The sequence below is a fragment of the Podarcis melisellensis genome (genome assembly GCF_964234715.1).
Source record: "Podarcis melisellensis genome assembly, chromosome: 12".
Lineage (NCBI taxonomy): Eukaryota > Metazoa > Chordata > Lepidosauria > Squamata > Lacertidae > Podarcis > Podarcis melisellensis.
Window position 1 is genome coordinate 33,998,401 of NC_138544.1, and position 16,911 is coordinate 34,015,311.

At 40.6% G+C, this 16,911-nt stretch overlaps 1 protein-coding gene across 4 annotated transcripts in view; it reads left to right on the forward strand.

The window, feature by feature from the left end:
* CDK6 (cyclin dependent kinase 6) overlaps window positions 1–16,911 on the forward strand; it is a 114,353-nt gene that overhangs the window by 74,065 nt on the left and 23,377 nt on the right. For all 4 annotated transcript variants that reach the window (XM_081931266.1, XM_081931268.1, XM_081931267.1 and 1 more), the window contains exon 5: window positions 448–557. In XM_081931266.1, the coding sequence (XP_081787392.1) occupies window positions 448–557 (110 nt within the window). The remainder of the gene's footprint in view (window positions 1–447; window positions 558–16,911) is intronic.

The window sequence follows — 16,911 nt, forward strand, 5'->3', positions numbered from 1 at the left end:
ATGTTGTTTTAATTTTAACTGCCCAGAAAACTAAAAACATATTTGTTTACCCAAGTCTGTCCTCACCAATATTAACTTGTCTGTCATGTGGCAGTATCGCTTGAGATGGTATTTTCATTTAAATTTTGTAATTACTGTATAGTTTTGTTTTGCCTGTTTTATATGTTTTTATATTTGTAAACGGCTTTGGATACATGCATTATAAAGCAGTATATAGATGTTTTTTGAAATATATAAAATAAATAAACAGCACCTAGAACTCAGCACTTATAAAAATGAAAGAGCTACGAGCCACTGAAAGTCTCCAGTCCAGCAATGCATTTTTGTTTTAGCCAGTAGCCCAGCACTGTAAGGCAAAGGTGGCTTTTCCTTCTCCTAGTGATTACCACACATATTCTTTCAGATATATTCATTTTGCTGAATCCCACTCTACTTTTTGTTTTGCAGGTTGTCACTCTATGGTACAGAGCTCCTGAAGTTTTGCTTCAATCCAGTTATGCAACGCCAGTCGATCTTTGGAGCGTTGGCTGCATATTTGCAGAAATGTTCCGTCGAAAGTAAGAAATGATTTAATTTTTTTAACCGTGGTGGGACAAATGCTAAGGATTTGCCATAGCTGTTGCTGGCATCCCATTTTAAAATCTTTACATTTGTAAAGGCCCGTTTGTAAAGAGATGTGCTGGGTTAGGCTGCTACGGCCATGTCTGTCTTCCTCATATTCAATGCCTGTGGGCCCCGTACCTGACAAGCACATGTTGGGAATAAAGAAATTGGTGGTGAATGCAGCCAAGAGGGTTTCAGGCAGTGGACTAGCTTACCGTATTTTTCGCTCTATAAGACACACTTTTTCCCTCCTAAAAAGTAAGGGAAAATGTGTGTGTGTCTTACGGAGCGAGTGCAGGCTGCGTGGCTATCCCAGAAGCCAGAACAGTGAGAGGGAACGCTGTGCTGAGCCTTCATCCTGCTGCCCTGGAGAGGCTTCGGACGGCTATCCCAGAAGCCAAAACAGCAAGAGGCTATCCCAGATGCCAGATCCCTCTTGCTGTTCTGGCTTCTGGGATTCAGAATATTTTTTTTCTTGTTTTCCTCCTCCAAAAAACTAGGTGCGTCTTATCGTCTGGTGCGTCTTATAGAGCGAAAAATACGGTAACTCATGATACTTGGCCAGTTCTCATTATTGCTGCTCACTGTCCACCTGCTCATTGAGGCTCCATGCCTTCCTTTAGTGTCTATAAAGGAGGGCTAAAGGGTGTTTTATCAGAGTGAGGCATTCTGAGCGAGGTGGTCAGGAGAGTGGTTTGCCGCAGAGGCTAGAAAGGTTGTTAGAACTAAGCTTTTTCGAATCTTAAACATTTCTAGCCCGGCAATGGCACAGAAACTCTCCAAGCTGCTTCACCCAGGATGCCTGCAAGGCAGGGAAGCTGGAGAGAAAACACCATTGCAGCTGACACAAATATGGCAGCAAAACAAGGCGGGGAAGGTGAAGTGGAGGGGGAGGAGGCAAGATGTGTGGTAGTGGCAGGGGGAATAGGTGGGGCAGTGGGCAGTGGCAGCAGCAAAGCGGGCGGCCCACTGCCCTATCAAACCTGGTTCCAGCCCTGAGATTTGAAGATCTGTTTTAAAGTATTCGTTCTGTTGTAGCATTGTTCCTGCCCATTGTTTTGTTCTTGGTATATGTAAATCTAGATTGCTGAGATGTCGATAAAGGGGACCTTTGTAGAACTCTAGAAAGAATATTGAAGGTGCCACAACTGGCTTTAGGAGATCGTTTTTCCCCGCATGGAACAAAATTTTTAATATCTTGAAAAAGAAATGGCAGGGCTCTCTTTTGATTGGAAACCCCAACTTTTGATTAGGCAATATTCCCTTTTTAAAAATATATAGTGGCTCTTTAATTACTCTGTAGTGGAAGAAATACACTCTGCATCTGCTTGGGGAAACTTTCATCTGTTCTTACTACGAATCTGCTAGGATTAAGCCCACTGAAAACAACTGCCAGCCAAGTCTGTGCACAGTGCAGTCTAGCACAAGTAAAGTCCTTTCCACAAATGCTAGTACATAACACCTCACAGGTGATAGTGATCATTGACCATATGTTGCATGTGAATAAAACTGTAATTTTTGGGGAGGAATCCTTTTGTTATTGTTTGCTGCAGCAGGTACCATCTTAAAAGGAGCATTCACTCATTTGAGTGAGAGGAGGGTAAATGTTTCTTGGTTGCTGCCATCTGTACTTTTTAAAAGCTTTATATTAAAAATAATGATCATCTTTTTTTAAAAAAAATATGTTATCTGATTAATTGATGGTACCTCTTTAGTTGATCAAAATATTTTTGGTGAATCAATCTGATTAACTCAATAATTGATTCATTAGATTAATTTAGGAATAGTCTGTTTTCCTTTTTTTAAAATAAAGTAAAACTCTGATTTCTGATTTCAAAGTAGACTTGAGTGCAAATGTTTGTATGTGAAACAGAGTTAGATAAAAATAGACTATCTTCTGGAGCTTCCAGAAATAGTTTTACAATCCTGGTCTTAAAACCCAGGAGAAAATGGTTGAAATAAATAGGAGTGCAGTTGACTGGACAGCTACCAACCATGTTCATACCCTGGTAATCTACAACTTCATTGTTAACTATTTGATGTGCAGACATTGTCACAGTACCACACTGAATATTTTCAACTCGAATTGTTGTGTTTATATAGTTTTGCAATAGCTATGGCCTAAGATGTGTTCTTTCTCTTAAGGCATGTTGCAAGAAAACAAAAAGAAAAGCTGGCAATATTATAGTGTTAGTATCAATAAACTGTGAAGTTTTGCAAACACCCATGGATTGTTTCTGAAGTGGCTATTTAAATGCAACTCTTACTTCTGTTAGCTTTATCGTGAGCTGCTTTTGACTAGTTATTTTAGCATGGAAGTTTAACTGTTGGGTCAACATTGAAACAAACTTAATTTGTTTGTTTTATTATCATGGTGACTTATACTTCCTTTTTCTCATCTCTTCATTGTTCACATTATTTAAAGGATTTCAGGTGTGGCTTTGTTCTTCTGTACTTTCCCACTGTTTGGTATGCTGCTGTTGACAACAAGCCATTTTGGTGGGATAAGAATTTCTGTAGAACTGCGTATTCTCAAGAGGGCCAATGCATGAGGGACTTGCTCTTTCGCCACATTTCCAAGCCATTTTAATGTTCTCTTTAATGCTAAATGGTCAAACTCCAGAACTGCATTGTGTCCACCTCAGGCAAAAAAGACCACTTTAAAAAAAAATGGTCTAGGGGAGTAGGGAACCTTTTACAGAACAGGGGCTGCACTTCCATCTGAGGTCACATGTCTGTGGTGGGCGGGGCCTCAGGTAAAAGTTGGTAAAGCAACAAATACCATCTAGCCAGACAGGCATAAACACTCAAGGAAGGTGTGAAGTATACCTGGTGACTGGTGTATCTGAGAAGAGGGTGTGGCCTGGGGACAGTCTTAAGGGCCAGATAGAGAGGCCTTGAGGGCCACCAGGCCAGAGGCACCACACCCTTGGTTTTAGGGAATGTAGGGCCAATGAAGAGAGAGAACTGGCAGAGCTGAAAAGCAGGTTGCCAAGAAGGCAACTCAGAAGCAGGAATGTGAACGAGGCAAAGAGAAGCTTGATATGAGACAAGACTGGAGGAGAGGAGAAGGCAAAGGTATGCAGGGAGAATTAGAAACTGGGGAAAGAAATACAGTCATGCCTCATGTTGTGTCCGCTCCAGGCTACGTCTTTTCAAGTTGCATCCTGCGGCAACCCAGAATAGCCTCCTCCTTACACATAGATGGGCTGCTGTGTATGTTACTTTCGGCACACACCATGACAGAAATATTCTAGCGTAGCAAGTTTGTGCTGCCAATTTCTCAGAGCCTAATTTCCCAGAGTCGTTTATTTACCATAACTCTAAAAGTTTCAGGAATAGTAGGAGCTTGGTGACCGGCTGAGAGTAGTCAATGTCATAGCAATAACAAAGCAACCACATATATGCTTTTATATGAAGCCCACGCTATTTTGATATATTGGATACTAAAGGACAAATGTGTCTCCATAAGCTATCAAGAAAACATTAAATTTCTGCTGCATTCAAATTATATTTCTGAAGTTGAAACACCTTGCTTTTAGCTCTGTTTGTGTATCCTGGGGCAAAGACTTGGAATAAAAAATATCGCTTTTCAGCAGACCTGTATGCCTTGCTGCCCTTTTGTCTGGTAGGGAAGCATGATTCAAGCTGTCATTGTTATTCTGTTACATTGAGAGGTCACTGGGTTAAATTAGAGGCCTGTGTTCATTCAGCCTTGATGGTATGAGTCCAAGACTCCAGAAGAAAAGCTGAAATAACCAATCTAATAGGCTGGCCACCTGTCCAGTGATGAATTAAAATTCAGACCAGGACTAGCTTGAAAGTACTAGAAGCCTCCATTGCATCTATATGCCCATGAAAGATAGAACAAAGGGTTGGGGGATGAGCTTAAACGCAGAAAAAAATAGAATCTAGATGTTTCTCAGAAGAAGGGTTGCTCTTCTAGTGTAGATCTATACTGTAGTGAACATTTAGAAACATCTCTTGGTTAAATTTTTCTTACTTTTACTAAAATAGTTTTGAAAATGGATAGCACCAGGTCCAACTCAGTTACAAGGGATTTTGGGTCAGTAATAGCAAAATGAGATCTGAAGTCGGTATAGATACCAGAATATTAGAATATTAAAATGGCCACTTTTTCTCTGAATTAATGGGGGAATGGTGGGATCCCCTTGTATTTACATTTTTCTGCTATGCATATTTTACAAAAACCAACCAGATAAATTGGGACATTATTTTGTTCTTTTTCTTAGCTCCAGGAATGATAATGATAATATTTTATTATTTATATGCCACACATCTGACTGGGTTGCCCCAGCTACTCTGGGCAGCTCCCAGCAAAAAAGAGTAAAAACACAGTACAACTTTTGTCTTGTTTTTCACTACAAAAATTATACCTCACACCTGAGTGCATTTAACTTAGGTTAAATTGATGCTTTCTTTGTGGGGCTACCCATAAGGTTGTCCCAGAAACTGCAGCTAGTGCAAAATGCAGTGGCTCATCTACTCACTGAGGCAGATTGTCACCATCAGGTTCTGTCATTGCTGAAAAACTTGAAATGCCTGTCAATTAACTACCAAGCTAAATTCACCCTTATGCAGCTTGGATCCAGGATACCTAAAATACTGTCCTATCCCTTCTAGATCAAATCAATTCCTGTGCTCTGCAGAAGAGGGTCTCTGCAGATACCATCTCATCATGAAGGCCATTCCATAAAATGTTGGAACTGGACTTTTAGTGTGGCAGCACCTGTCCTTTAGACCTTTCTCACACCGTATACCAGAGGGACACTGTATTTATTTTTCATTTTTTGGCTGCCTATTGAAGATCATTCTCTTTCAAGTGAGGGATTGTCTCGTTTAAGTGAAGATCTTTTAGCCTGCCTACAAACTGTGTTTTTATATGTTCCACTGTTGATGATTTTATTGTTAAATTACTTCAGGGTGGTTTATGCGAAGTGCTTCATAAATGAAATAGATAAATATATAAACTTAAGTAAGCTGCAGTGAAATCATTGGGATGAAGGGGCAGCTTCAGCTGAAAAGTTTGGTGTTGGCTGAGGTGGTGAAGGCACCATGAGAGTTGTGTCTCGGTATTGGGCCATGTTTACTTTTATGTGAATACTCTGGCACCACACATGGCCGAGCTTTAGTTCACCACCTCATAAAACGTGGGTGAACCAACAGGTGGTAAACTTCAGTCTTGTCATATGTCTGTGATGGGTCAAACAGTCATCTTCCCAAATAAATCATCCCATGGGGCTTAATCTCCTCAACTGTTTGTTTGAATCTGCCCTATTTCCATTTGAGCATGTTTGGGAAAAGTGCGCCCTTTCGTCTTTCATTATTTTTGCTTCAACTCATTGGTCTACTCTTGTTCTTCCTTCAGAATTGCACGTCTGACATGTCTGCGGGATATGCTTTCATTCATAGCTATAAACATTTAAATACAATTAGATTGTATTGTGATTGTTGCTGTCTTGGTGTTAAACTGGTGCTTCCCTCAGCAAATCGGTTATGTGTGGACAATGTTACCTTCTAAACAGCTTAGTTCAACAAGGTTTCTTAGATGCAGGTGAATGGGTGATTAAAGATACGTGTATGCATATATATGATGTCCACATTTTATGTATTTGCAGGAAACACTAACACTTCCTATAGCTGTCATAATGTGTGGTGCTCCCCTGAGGAACCAGATCTATTCTGTGAAACATTTAGGAGTTAGAAAAGAGTTCCATGAGGCTAATAATTCCATTTCATTATATAAACAACTGAAAAATATTTCGTATTAGTTTCCTTTTTCCTTCTTCCTTCTGTTTTTTGGCTTGTTATCTTCCCAAGGGCCTACAGTTGAGCTGATTGATAACCGTTAGTCAAATCCAGTAACTGTATCTGTCTGTGGTTGGAGAGGGGTGTTGAAGTGGATGCCAGGCTTATTCAGTTGTGGTTTTTTTCTTCAAGCTCCCAATCATGCCAGGCTTTGTCACAATAGTAGATATGATGGGCAAAGGAAACCGTTGATAAACCATAGAAACCAAAAACTGTTACTTGCCCTAACAAAAGCAAAGAGGGGAGGGGGAACGCCAGCTTGGCAGACAGGATTTTTTTTTTGAGAGAGAGAGAGAGATATTTTAAACAAACGCAAAGCAGTGACAGAATTCAGTTGTGTTGCTAAGCACAAATGCAGCATTTGCTAGAAATGATGCAGCATCAAACCTTTTGTGAGAGCAGGAGAGCTGTAACAGAAATAAATAAATAAATAAATAAAAGTGTTTGCGAGAAGTGGTGAGCAAAGGGGGGTTATTCATTTGTTTTTGGTCTTGTTCTTTTTATGTATTTTGTTAATTTTAGCTTATATTTTTATGTTGTGAACTACCCTGAAATCTGTGGATGAAGGGCAGTATACAAATTTAATGAATAAACAAACAAACAAACAAACAAAATCCTCAACTGATAGCCTTGATCTTTGTAAATAAGAGTTTTGTTTTCAAAGCTCCAAATTGATTGTTTGTTAAGTATAAATTTAAGGCAAAACGCTAGGAAGTTACTCTGCACAAATTCTATTGGAATGAATGGCAGCTTCATGGGAGAATGGCCATTTCACCCATTGAGTTCAGTTCCTTTATATGTGGCTGCAAGCTTATACCCACATACCTGATAGGGCGTCCCAAGGAATTCGGTGGAGCTTAAAAAGGTAAAGGTAAAGTTACCCCTGCCCGGGGGCCAGCACTGTCCGGAGACACTTCTGGGTCATGTGGCCAGCGTGACGAAGCTGCTGTGGCGAACCAGCACCAGCGCAGCACAGGGAAACGCCGTTTACCTTCCCGCTATAAAGCGGTACCTATTTATCTACTTGCACTTGGGGGTGCTTTTGAACTGCTAGGTGGGCAGGAGCTGGGACCGAAAGACGGGAGCTCATCCCACTGCAGGGATTCAAACCGCCGACCATGTGATCGGCAAGTCCTAGGCACTGAGGTTTTACCCACAGCCCCACCCGCGTCCCGAATCAGTGGAACTTACGTTTGAGTAAATGTGTGTAGGATTACACTGTTAGATTCTATTGAGATCTTTTCAGAAAGCCTACCTTTCTGAAGCTCAGCGGGAGATAAATTTGTTGTATACATTAAGAGCTGTTGTTTTGTTGAAGGAAGTTATATTGAAAATAACAAATGAAAATAAGTCTGCAGTCTTAACTACACTTGCTTAGAATCTGTAAACTTCACTAAAATCAATGAGGTTTACTTCCATGTGAATGGGCTTAGGTTTGGAGTAAAATCTAACCCACTTACAAAGATAAAGCTTTGTATATTTTGACTCTTTGTATGTCATGCTGACATCTGAAACTGTTTGAAGATGAAATCTAAAAGGTCAGAGACCCAGCTCTTAGGGAAATAATTTCGTCCATCATATCTATATCTATATGCTAGTTTGAGCTGATTAAGAAACATCTTACTTTATCCAGTATAGTAATGAAAATGTATATATGGTTGTCCAGTTTACAAGAAGCTGCCAACAAAATAGTTTCAGATTCCAGACAGGAGTGCAGAATATTCTTCCCACTTTGGGATCATTTAATTCAAACTAAAGATATTTCAAAATGCCCCTTTGTGTTTAGTTTTTCTAAACAAAAAAGTAGTTTACATGGGTTAAAGGAGGCAATTTTATATTTATAGGTATAAATCTACTACGGTAGTTGCCCCCTTTTATCAGATTTGTTTTAGCAACTCCCTCTGTGCTCATCAAGGCTTTTTGTTTTATTCATTTTAAAATTATTTTAAACCATAAGGTTAATAGACATTCAGGCATGTGGAAAATCAAATAGATCTCTGAAAAAAGATAGGACAGCGGGACATTGACAGCCGAGGCAAAAACATAACACAACTCTGAAATATTTTGCCATCTTGTACCAAGTAATTACAATCCTGAGCCAGATTTGCTCAAAGGGAATGAGAGGGAGCACAGTGTGGGATCTTATGCTGTTTAGACATTTAAATAATTATATATTTTTTCCAGTTCATAAGCACATCACAGCTCCTTTGATACTGGCTACCTCTGTAGACGCCACATCGTTTCAGCCAGAGGGACTGTGAGAACATTTTATAGCCTGTAGATCAGTGTTATTGCGGACCCTTTTGCGGAATCTAGGAGTAACTCACAATATTCCAAAGCAGCTGGGGGCAGGTGGTGGGGAAAAGAAGTCTGAAATGGAATGTTTCAGAAGAGTGATATAGGAAGCTCCCTTTTACTGAGTCAAACTATTGATCCATCTATCACAGTACATATTGTCTACACTAACTGGCAGTGTTTCTCCAGGAACTCAGGCATGGAGACTGTTCCAAGCCTACCTGGAAATACCAGTTATTTACATGTGTTCTGCTACTGAGCTATAACCTTTCCCCATAGGGCATATGTTTTGTTCTCTGCTGATCCATAGTTCATGACTAGATATGTGGACTTAAGTTCATCATTCTATGGGCTTAAGCTACTAGCCATGATGGCTATGTTCTGCCTCTGAATGCCAGTGGCTGGCAATCACAAGTTGGGAGCGTGCTGTTGTACTCACATCCTGCTTCTGGGCTTCCCGTAGACATTGGGGTGGCCACTAATGAGAGCAGGACTGGATGGGCCATTGGCCTAATCCAGAGGACTCATTTAACCTGCTTAGAGGGTAGATTGGTTGAATCTTAGGAGAAATTTATTGATGCCAAGAGCAGTTCAAGAATGGAACCAATTACATTGAGGGGTGTTGGGCTCACCTTCACTCAAGGTCCTCATCGAGAGGCTGGACACATTGAGGATTCTCTGGTTCAGAATTTCTTGCATTGACCAATTATCTTACCGTGGTGTGCTTGAGCTCCATGATAATAGACTATTATCCAGACATAGTTGTCTGGAGCAGTTTTTTTCTTTTTCCATGACAGCAAGCTGGTCATCATGACCGGATCAGAATGTATGTTAATGCTCGGTGACGAGCTATTCTTATCTTGCTGTGCGTCTCGCAAATAAAACTGCCTATATATTGAGATCATCATTATGCATTAATTTCAGAGTGCCTGACACATTAGTTAACATTCATAACAATGCCTTGTGCTCAGGCTTAAAAGAAAAGCAACAGCCAGCAGATCGAAGGCACATGGAAAAGAGAATGGGAAGGATGAAGTAGCATCTTGAAAACAGGTGGCTCCTATTTAGCCCTTAGATGAAAATCACTTGGTTTTTCAAATACATATAGAGGCATGTAAATAACAACATTCTTTCCACCCTTTAACTCATTATTTCTTGAGGCACTTCAGGTATATTTAAGGAGTATTTTTAAAAACACGTACAAGCGGCCATGACCATTTTGCATGGGGGTTCCATTCCTCCTCCCCCCCCCTCAATGGAGCATGCATAAGCCTGCCTGTTCTGCCCCCTTCTGGGTCCCACAGGATGTGTGCAAAATGGTCACTGTCTGTATGCATGTTTCAATATAAGACAATAACAAAGTACTTCATAATTTTGATGTGAAATCAGACTCCATGTAATTTTGACAAACAAACTGATTTAGTTAAATCAGAGCAGCCAAACTGGATGAACTCAACACATTTGCCTAGTCCTTCCTGCTGAATACTGTATATTGTGTTGTTTTGAGCTCAAATCACTATGGTATATACTATGAACAAAATATCAATTTTCTGTCTGCTGTCACGAGAGCTCTTAATTTCTTCTGCACATGTTTAGTAAGCTTTGATAAGGCAAAGCAGCTGCTCCAAATTATATATTTTACCTCATCTTGCTTTCATGGCTTTTATGCCAAAACCCAGACAGCTGGTATAAAAGTTGAAATTTCACCTTGTGCTGCATAATAGCATGGTATTTAGTGTTGTAACGGTTTCCGATGCTTTTATTGTTTTGAAAGTCTAACCTTCTTCTGAAGCCCTTTGCTAATCGCCCATGTTCCATTACATATAATTTCAAACGTTTGCTTTATCTGGTTTTTAACTATAAGTGCAGGCCACACTGTGAGCCATTAATTATCGCTTGATATAAGCCACAGAGGTGGTACCAAGTATACCTTGATCAGCAAGCTGGGCAAATTAAAAATGTGCAGCAGTAGAAAACCGAATCCGGCATTCACACTGTTACTCAAGCTATGCCTGTTTAAATTAGGTTATATTATTTTTGCTTTGTGGCAAAATTCATATATTTTTAAAAGGAAGTGGTAGAGAATAAGGAAAGATCAATGCTGTTGATGGAGGATGCTACCCTATTGCCAGCATACAATTAAGATTCTGTTGCCAGACCAGTTGGATTCTGTGTGTTTCAGGCAGCAAAAGGGCATTCTCAGCCCCCTAATATAAAGTACAGTAGACAAACCCAAGAGACCATTTTGGTTTTTTAAAGGGTTACATGGACAACATCTGCCTTTAAAGGGGAAGGACCATAGCTCAGTGGTAGAGCATCTGCTTTTCATGCTGAAGGTCCCAGGTTCAATCCCAGGCATCTCTGAGTAGGGCTGGGAATGCCCTGGGGAGTTTTAAACCTTTCCCCAAAGATTCTGTGTTGCATTGTCCCAGCATGCGTGGCTTAATCCATGATTCGTTGCTGCTTATAAAGCATTTAGCACAGTTTTTAATTCTATTTTTCAAACACCTGTGTTTTAGTGAAAGAAACAGAAGATGGTGTTAATTGTTCTTCTACAAGGTACTTGTAACATTTGAGGTAACCAATAAGTTGATTGCTTTTGTTTCTTTTTTTTCTATTTGCTTTTTGCTCTGGTGTTAGAAAGGCCTCAAGTAGGTAAGAGTTAACTTCCTTCATGCTTTCATTCATGTGTGCAAAGGCTTTCAGCTGATACAAGTAGGAGTATGTTTGGTTAAGCAAAGTTTATTCCATGAGAAACTGACCTACTGGCATTAAACATTTGCTGTTCAAAGGTTTCCCATCATAGCAGTCTGATTAGAAATATTTTCAGTTGGTGAGGCCCAAAGCAAATATGTCTCAAACTTGGAAGGTAGAACTAGGTGTTTTTAAATAAAAAACATTCTAGTATGTTAGAAAGGAATGGTCTTAATATACAACTGGTGGGACTATACATCACTCTGACAGCCTCCTATTCAACTGCCCCTCCATAGTAAATTGGCACCCCCTCTTTTGCTGTTACAAGTATGTTTTGATCAGTGAACTGATCAGTGGTTAAAGACTTAAATTTATGAAATGGTCATTCCAGATCCCTTTCCACAAATGACCATTCAGATAACCTGAATGCTGTCCCATTGCCAGTTTTGAAATAACATTGGCCTTTGCGCATGGAACGGGAGGCACCTTCATGCCCTTTGCATTATGTAGCAAAATGTCTTGGACTGGCCCTGTTTTCAAAAGAAGCAGTTCACATGCTTATCTGAGAATCATTGGGTGATGTACAGCACATTTTCCAAGTGAAAGAAGAAAACAGCTGTCATCATATTCACTTAATGCTGATGTTAAGTGGTCCTTACCCATGATCAGATTGCAAGTGAAATAGGAGAACCCAAAAATAAGATAGTAGTTTATTGGGCTAACACAAGTTATAGTCCACAACATCTGGTGAGTAGCAACATTGGCTAACATATTGAATTAGAATGGAGGTCATACTTTGATCATCTGTAGAATTTTACATTACGTTTCATTTCTGAATTGTTTCTGTTTTAATTGTGCTTCTTTTTCCTCTAACCATACAAAAGGAACCTCTAATGTTCTTGTTGTTGTTGTTGTTGTTGTTGTTGTTGTTTCCAGCTAATTCTTAGAATTCTGGACTTCTCTGCCCAGCCAGAGTTTGTGGCGTGTCAGCTGGTAAAAGAAGCGCTACATAGTAAAGTGAAGTTCTTCTTTGTGAAAAGTTCCAAACCTTTAAAATTTTGCTCATCTCTGTAAGACCAAAAGAACAAACAGTCCTAACTAATGTAGGGATTAACAGAGTTTGGCACAAACTGCTCATCAAGACTCTTAGTTGCTTTGCTATGACCGAGTAGCGCAGTTAAGCACTCTGTGACTGGGATGGGGGACCTGCGGTCTTCCACATGTTGTTGGAGTCCAGCCAGTAGGACCCGTGGTCACGGATGATGGGAGCTGGGGTTCAACAACATCCAGAGAACCACATGTTCCCCATCCCTTCCCAATGAGGTCGTAACGCCGAAGAGTCATTGCATACTTGTAAGGGAACCACAGGTGCAGCTAGAGCCTTCTTTTCCGTATTACCTGGTGAAAAGGCAAACAAGATTTGAAAACCGAATCCCAGTTTTTTGCATCGGCCTCTAGGAGCTGCACCAGTAAAACTACAAAGCAAGTTTCAGCTTTACAAGATTCCTTATCGCGCATGTAAATAGCTCATTTGGATAATGGCCAAGGTGTGTAATCTCACTCTTTGATTTTTTTTAAAAAAAGTTTTTCCCCCTTAGAAGAGAAACGGAATCTAAGCAGACTTGACTATAATCTTCATGGATTCCTTATCTTGTTTCAAGGTTCATTACCTACTGAAAGGGTTGACATAAAAATACAGTGTCTGTATTCTTTGTCACCTCCCAGCTTCCCACACTGATCTCTCTAGAACAAATCATATGACCCTTTGCAAATGACAGAATGAGAGCTAAGAACCCCAATGTTTCCTTATAAAATGGATGCCCGGTAAAGCTGTCGTTTGATTGCTGCATTAGCTTCTCCACCTACCAGTCAGCATGCAGTGAGGTTTGTACATTTTCTAGCACAGCACAGTATAAATTGAACTAAGAACAAGCCAAACAAAACACTGGAGTGACCTAGTGAGACGGATTTGATTCACATCTGACCATGTGAATCAACCTTTCTGTCTGTCTGTCTCTATTTTTTTTATAAGCCACTTTTTTCAACAGCTCAGAGTGCTCAAGAAAGAATACAAACTATATGCATGAGAACAGTATAAATCAAAGAGCAAAACTAAAATTAAATAGAACACAGCTGAGCCAGAATAGCCACTAAGAATCACAGTCAGTCACTTGTCTGTTGACATAAAAATGTATTGCACCCTTTCCAAAATCTTGCAAAAAAGGGCTTTCTTACCTCAGTGCATTCCACGGTCTGACACTCCACATAGAAAAAGCCTTTCCCCTAGCTACAGTTGTAATGATCAGACAGTGCTCAGGGCTACCACCCCCATCTTAATAGATGTATAGCCTCATATGGAGCATGTGTGGCAAGACAGTCCTTTGAGTATGTGGGTCTCATGAAGAGTTTTAATCTTGAAACCAGAGCCTTTGCAGATCTGCAGCTTTTTATGTAGTAAAATTAGTCCAGATGTCCAGATGTAACTAGGGGCTCATCCACACCCACAATTGCCCCACCACTTTCCCCGGAGTAAACCTGTGGTTTAGTGCTGAATCGAAACAAACGGCAATTGAGTTTTCAGCAGATTGCTGTTGGTTCTGATTTAGCGCTAAAGAGCAGGTTTCTTGGGGGAAAGCAGTGGGGGAAGGGAAAAACCACTCAGAACCATGCCTAGAAAGCACAGGACAAGTGGTTCTAGGCACAGGACAAGCAGAAGCATGGACGAGTCCTAACATAGTACCCTCCAGAGGCTATGGAACTCCACCTCTCATCAGCTCCAGGCAGCATGGTTCATCCCTGATTTGGAATGTATCTTCCAACCACCTCCCATTATTAAATGGTTCCAATATCTGTTTTTTTTTAATGAAAATAACTCAGTAATAACTCCGCTTTGCGCCCCAGTGAGTCTTGTATTTCTTGAGCTTGAAGCCATTTTGTAGACCTCTCTTGAAACTCACAGGGAAGGATCAAGAATCCCACTGGATACTTCCAAGCTTTTTTACATATGGCTGAGGTAGCTTTCTGGACTATGCACTATGTTGTTATTATTTATAAATCATGCTTCAGAAAGAGATTGTGCATGTATGCCTCATGGGTATGTATCAACATTCACTTTATTCTGGATAATAGTATCTCAGACAACTCTTTCCTGTTCCAGCAACAGCTCATCTGGCTATAAACTCTACTTCCGCTTATACATGTATATGTAGGGGGAAAGGCAAACATAAAGTGTATATCTTAACAGTGAATGTTTTTAAACGTTTGCAGTAACATGTGAAGGCTGTAGCCAATCACAAAGGAAGGGTGACAATTGTTCATGCATCTGTTGAATGTCCAAAGTGCGGACCTACACTAGGCTATGTGGAGTCCATAATTTCAGACATTCTCCAGATGCAAATGGGATCATAGACAGTTTATGCTGTTTGGACATTTATCTGTAACAGATATATAAGACTTCATTTCTGGGTGATAACATAATGTTCCACAATCTATAAGAAGGGTCCTGGCATTGAGAAGGTTGTTTTGGCTGTTTACCTATACTTTTATGCCTTACAGCCAGGGTTGTGCCAATAGCCATGTCTGCCAAGGAAATTTACCTAATGGGATTTGGTTAGCAGGCCTTGTTCATTTGACTTTTGGAAGCACATCACTGAAAACATAACCACCACCAAAACCAAAAATCTTTAAAGACATTAGAAGCAAGAAACCAGCTTGGGAGGTGGTGGAGTGGTGAACTTCATTAGTGGTTTTTAAACAGAGGTTGAATGACCACCTGCCAGGGATTCTTCAGTTGTGATTCCTGCATTGCAAGGGGTTTTATCCTTGGGGGTCTCTTCTAACCGTAATTCTATGATACTTTCCAGCTTTGTGCTCTACTGCAATTGGACTTGGTCACATTGGGCTCAGATGCAAACTTAACACTATCAGATTCCTGCCATTTCAGTGTGCTGGGTGTTGTGGTAATTTTTTGTGCCATTTCAGATTAAACTCATATTGACATCTACAAAATGGAAGGCCTGTTTCTAGAAGTAAGCACACATTCAGTAGAAGTTTCCCCCCATCTAGCTGTGGCCGAGTCATTCTTTTTTATTTTTGGTAAGGAAGTAACGTTTGCTTGTAATCATGCTTAATAGCGACATTCAGATGAACTTCCTCCTGCACTGTGTCTCGCATCCACTTGCACAGACATAGTAACTGAAAGGAAAGAAGAGGAAGAAGTATGTGACCACACTGAGAAGTTTCATGCTCACAGAGAGAGAGCCTGGAGCCAAGCAGAGCTCATTACAGGAGCTTGCATTTGACTAGAAGTAACTCAAAGTGAGTCCAAATTATGCAATGCTGTCAGTAATAATAATAATAATAATAATAATAATAATAATTTGTACCCCGCCCATCTGGCTGGGTTTCCCCCAGCCACTCTGGGCGGCTTCCAACAAAGATGAAAGATACACTAAAATGTCACATATTAACAACTTCCCTGAACAGGGCTGCCTTCAGATGTCTTCTGAATGTCAGGTAGATGTTTATCGCTTTGACATCTGATGGAAGGGCGTTCCACAGGGCGGGCACCACTACCGAGAAGGCCCTCTCCCTGGTTCCCTGTAACTTGGCCTCCCGCAGTGAGGGAACCGCCAGAAGGCCTTCGGAGCTCCACCTCAGTGTCCGGGCAGAACGATGGGGGAGGAGACGCTCCTTCAGATATACTGGACCGAGGCCGTTTAGGTCAGCACCAACACTTTGAATTGTGCTCGGAAACACAAGCTGTGGCTTGTGAAAAAGTTTCCCCATGGTTGGTTTAGAGCTGTAAAAACGAGGTTGTATCTCAAGATGTTGAAAATAATTAGGATTTTATTTTCATAGCAATCCCTCACATTTCAGCCAATTATTGTTTACAGGTATTCTGCAGGGTGCTTTCCAATTTTTGCATTTTTTGCATTTTTGTGTACAGCACAAAAACAGAATTGAGGAGAGCCCAAGCAACATTAGAGAGGGATTTTGTGAGATTATCTCACTTTGGGCTGTGACATCTGCTAGTTCCTTGCCTGCCATTTGGACTCCCTGGGGTCAAAACACAAAGACCTTCTACTGGAAAGCAAACTAGGGTATTTGACATTGTGCTGTCATTATTTAATTTTGTGGAAGATCCAGACACCTCTTTCTCCTCCCCCCGCATTCAGTAAGCGTCGTGTCAGTTCTAGGGAAATCACATGTTCCCAGGATATAGGCTGCAGTTTGCTGGGAAAATATGATTTCCCCTTGTCTGGTACATCTGTTTCTGCTTGGTGGTTCCTCCCCATAATGGGGGGTTTCAGTTTTAAATATTCAATTTTAACACTGTTTTCATGGAGGCTAGACTAATCCAGTAGAGAGGGGCCATAGTTCAACGGTAGAGCCCATGCTTTGCATGCAGAATGTCTCAGATTCAATTCCAGGCATTATCAGTTTAAGGTCAGGTAGCAGCTGATCCCAAAGATGTCTTCCTCAAAGCTA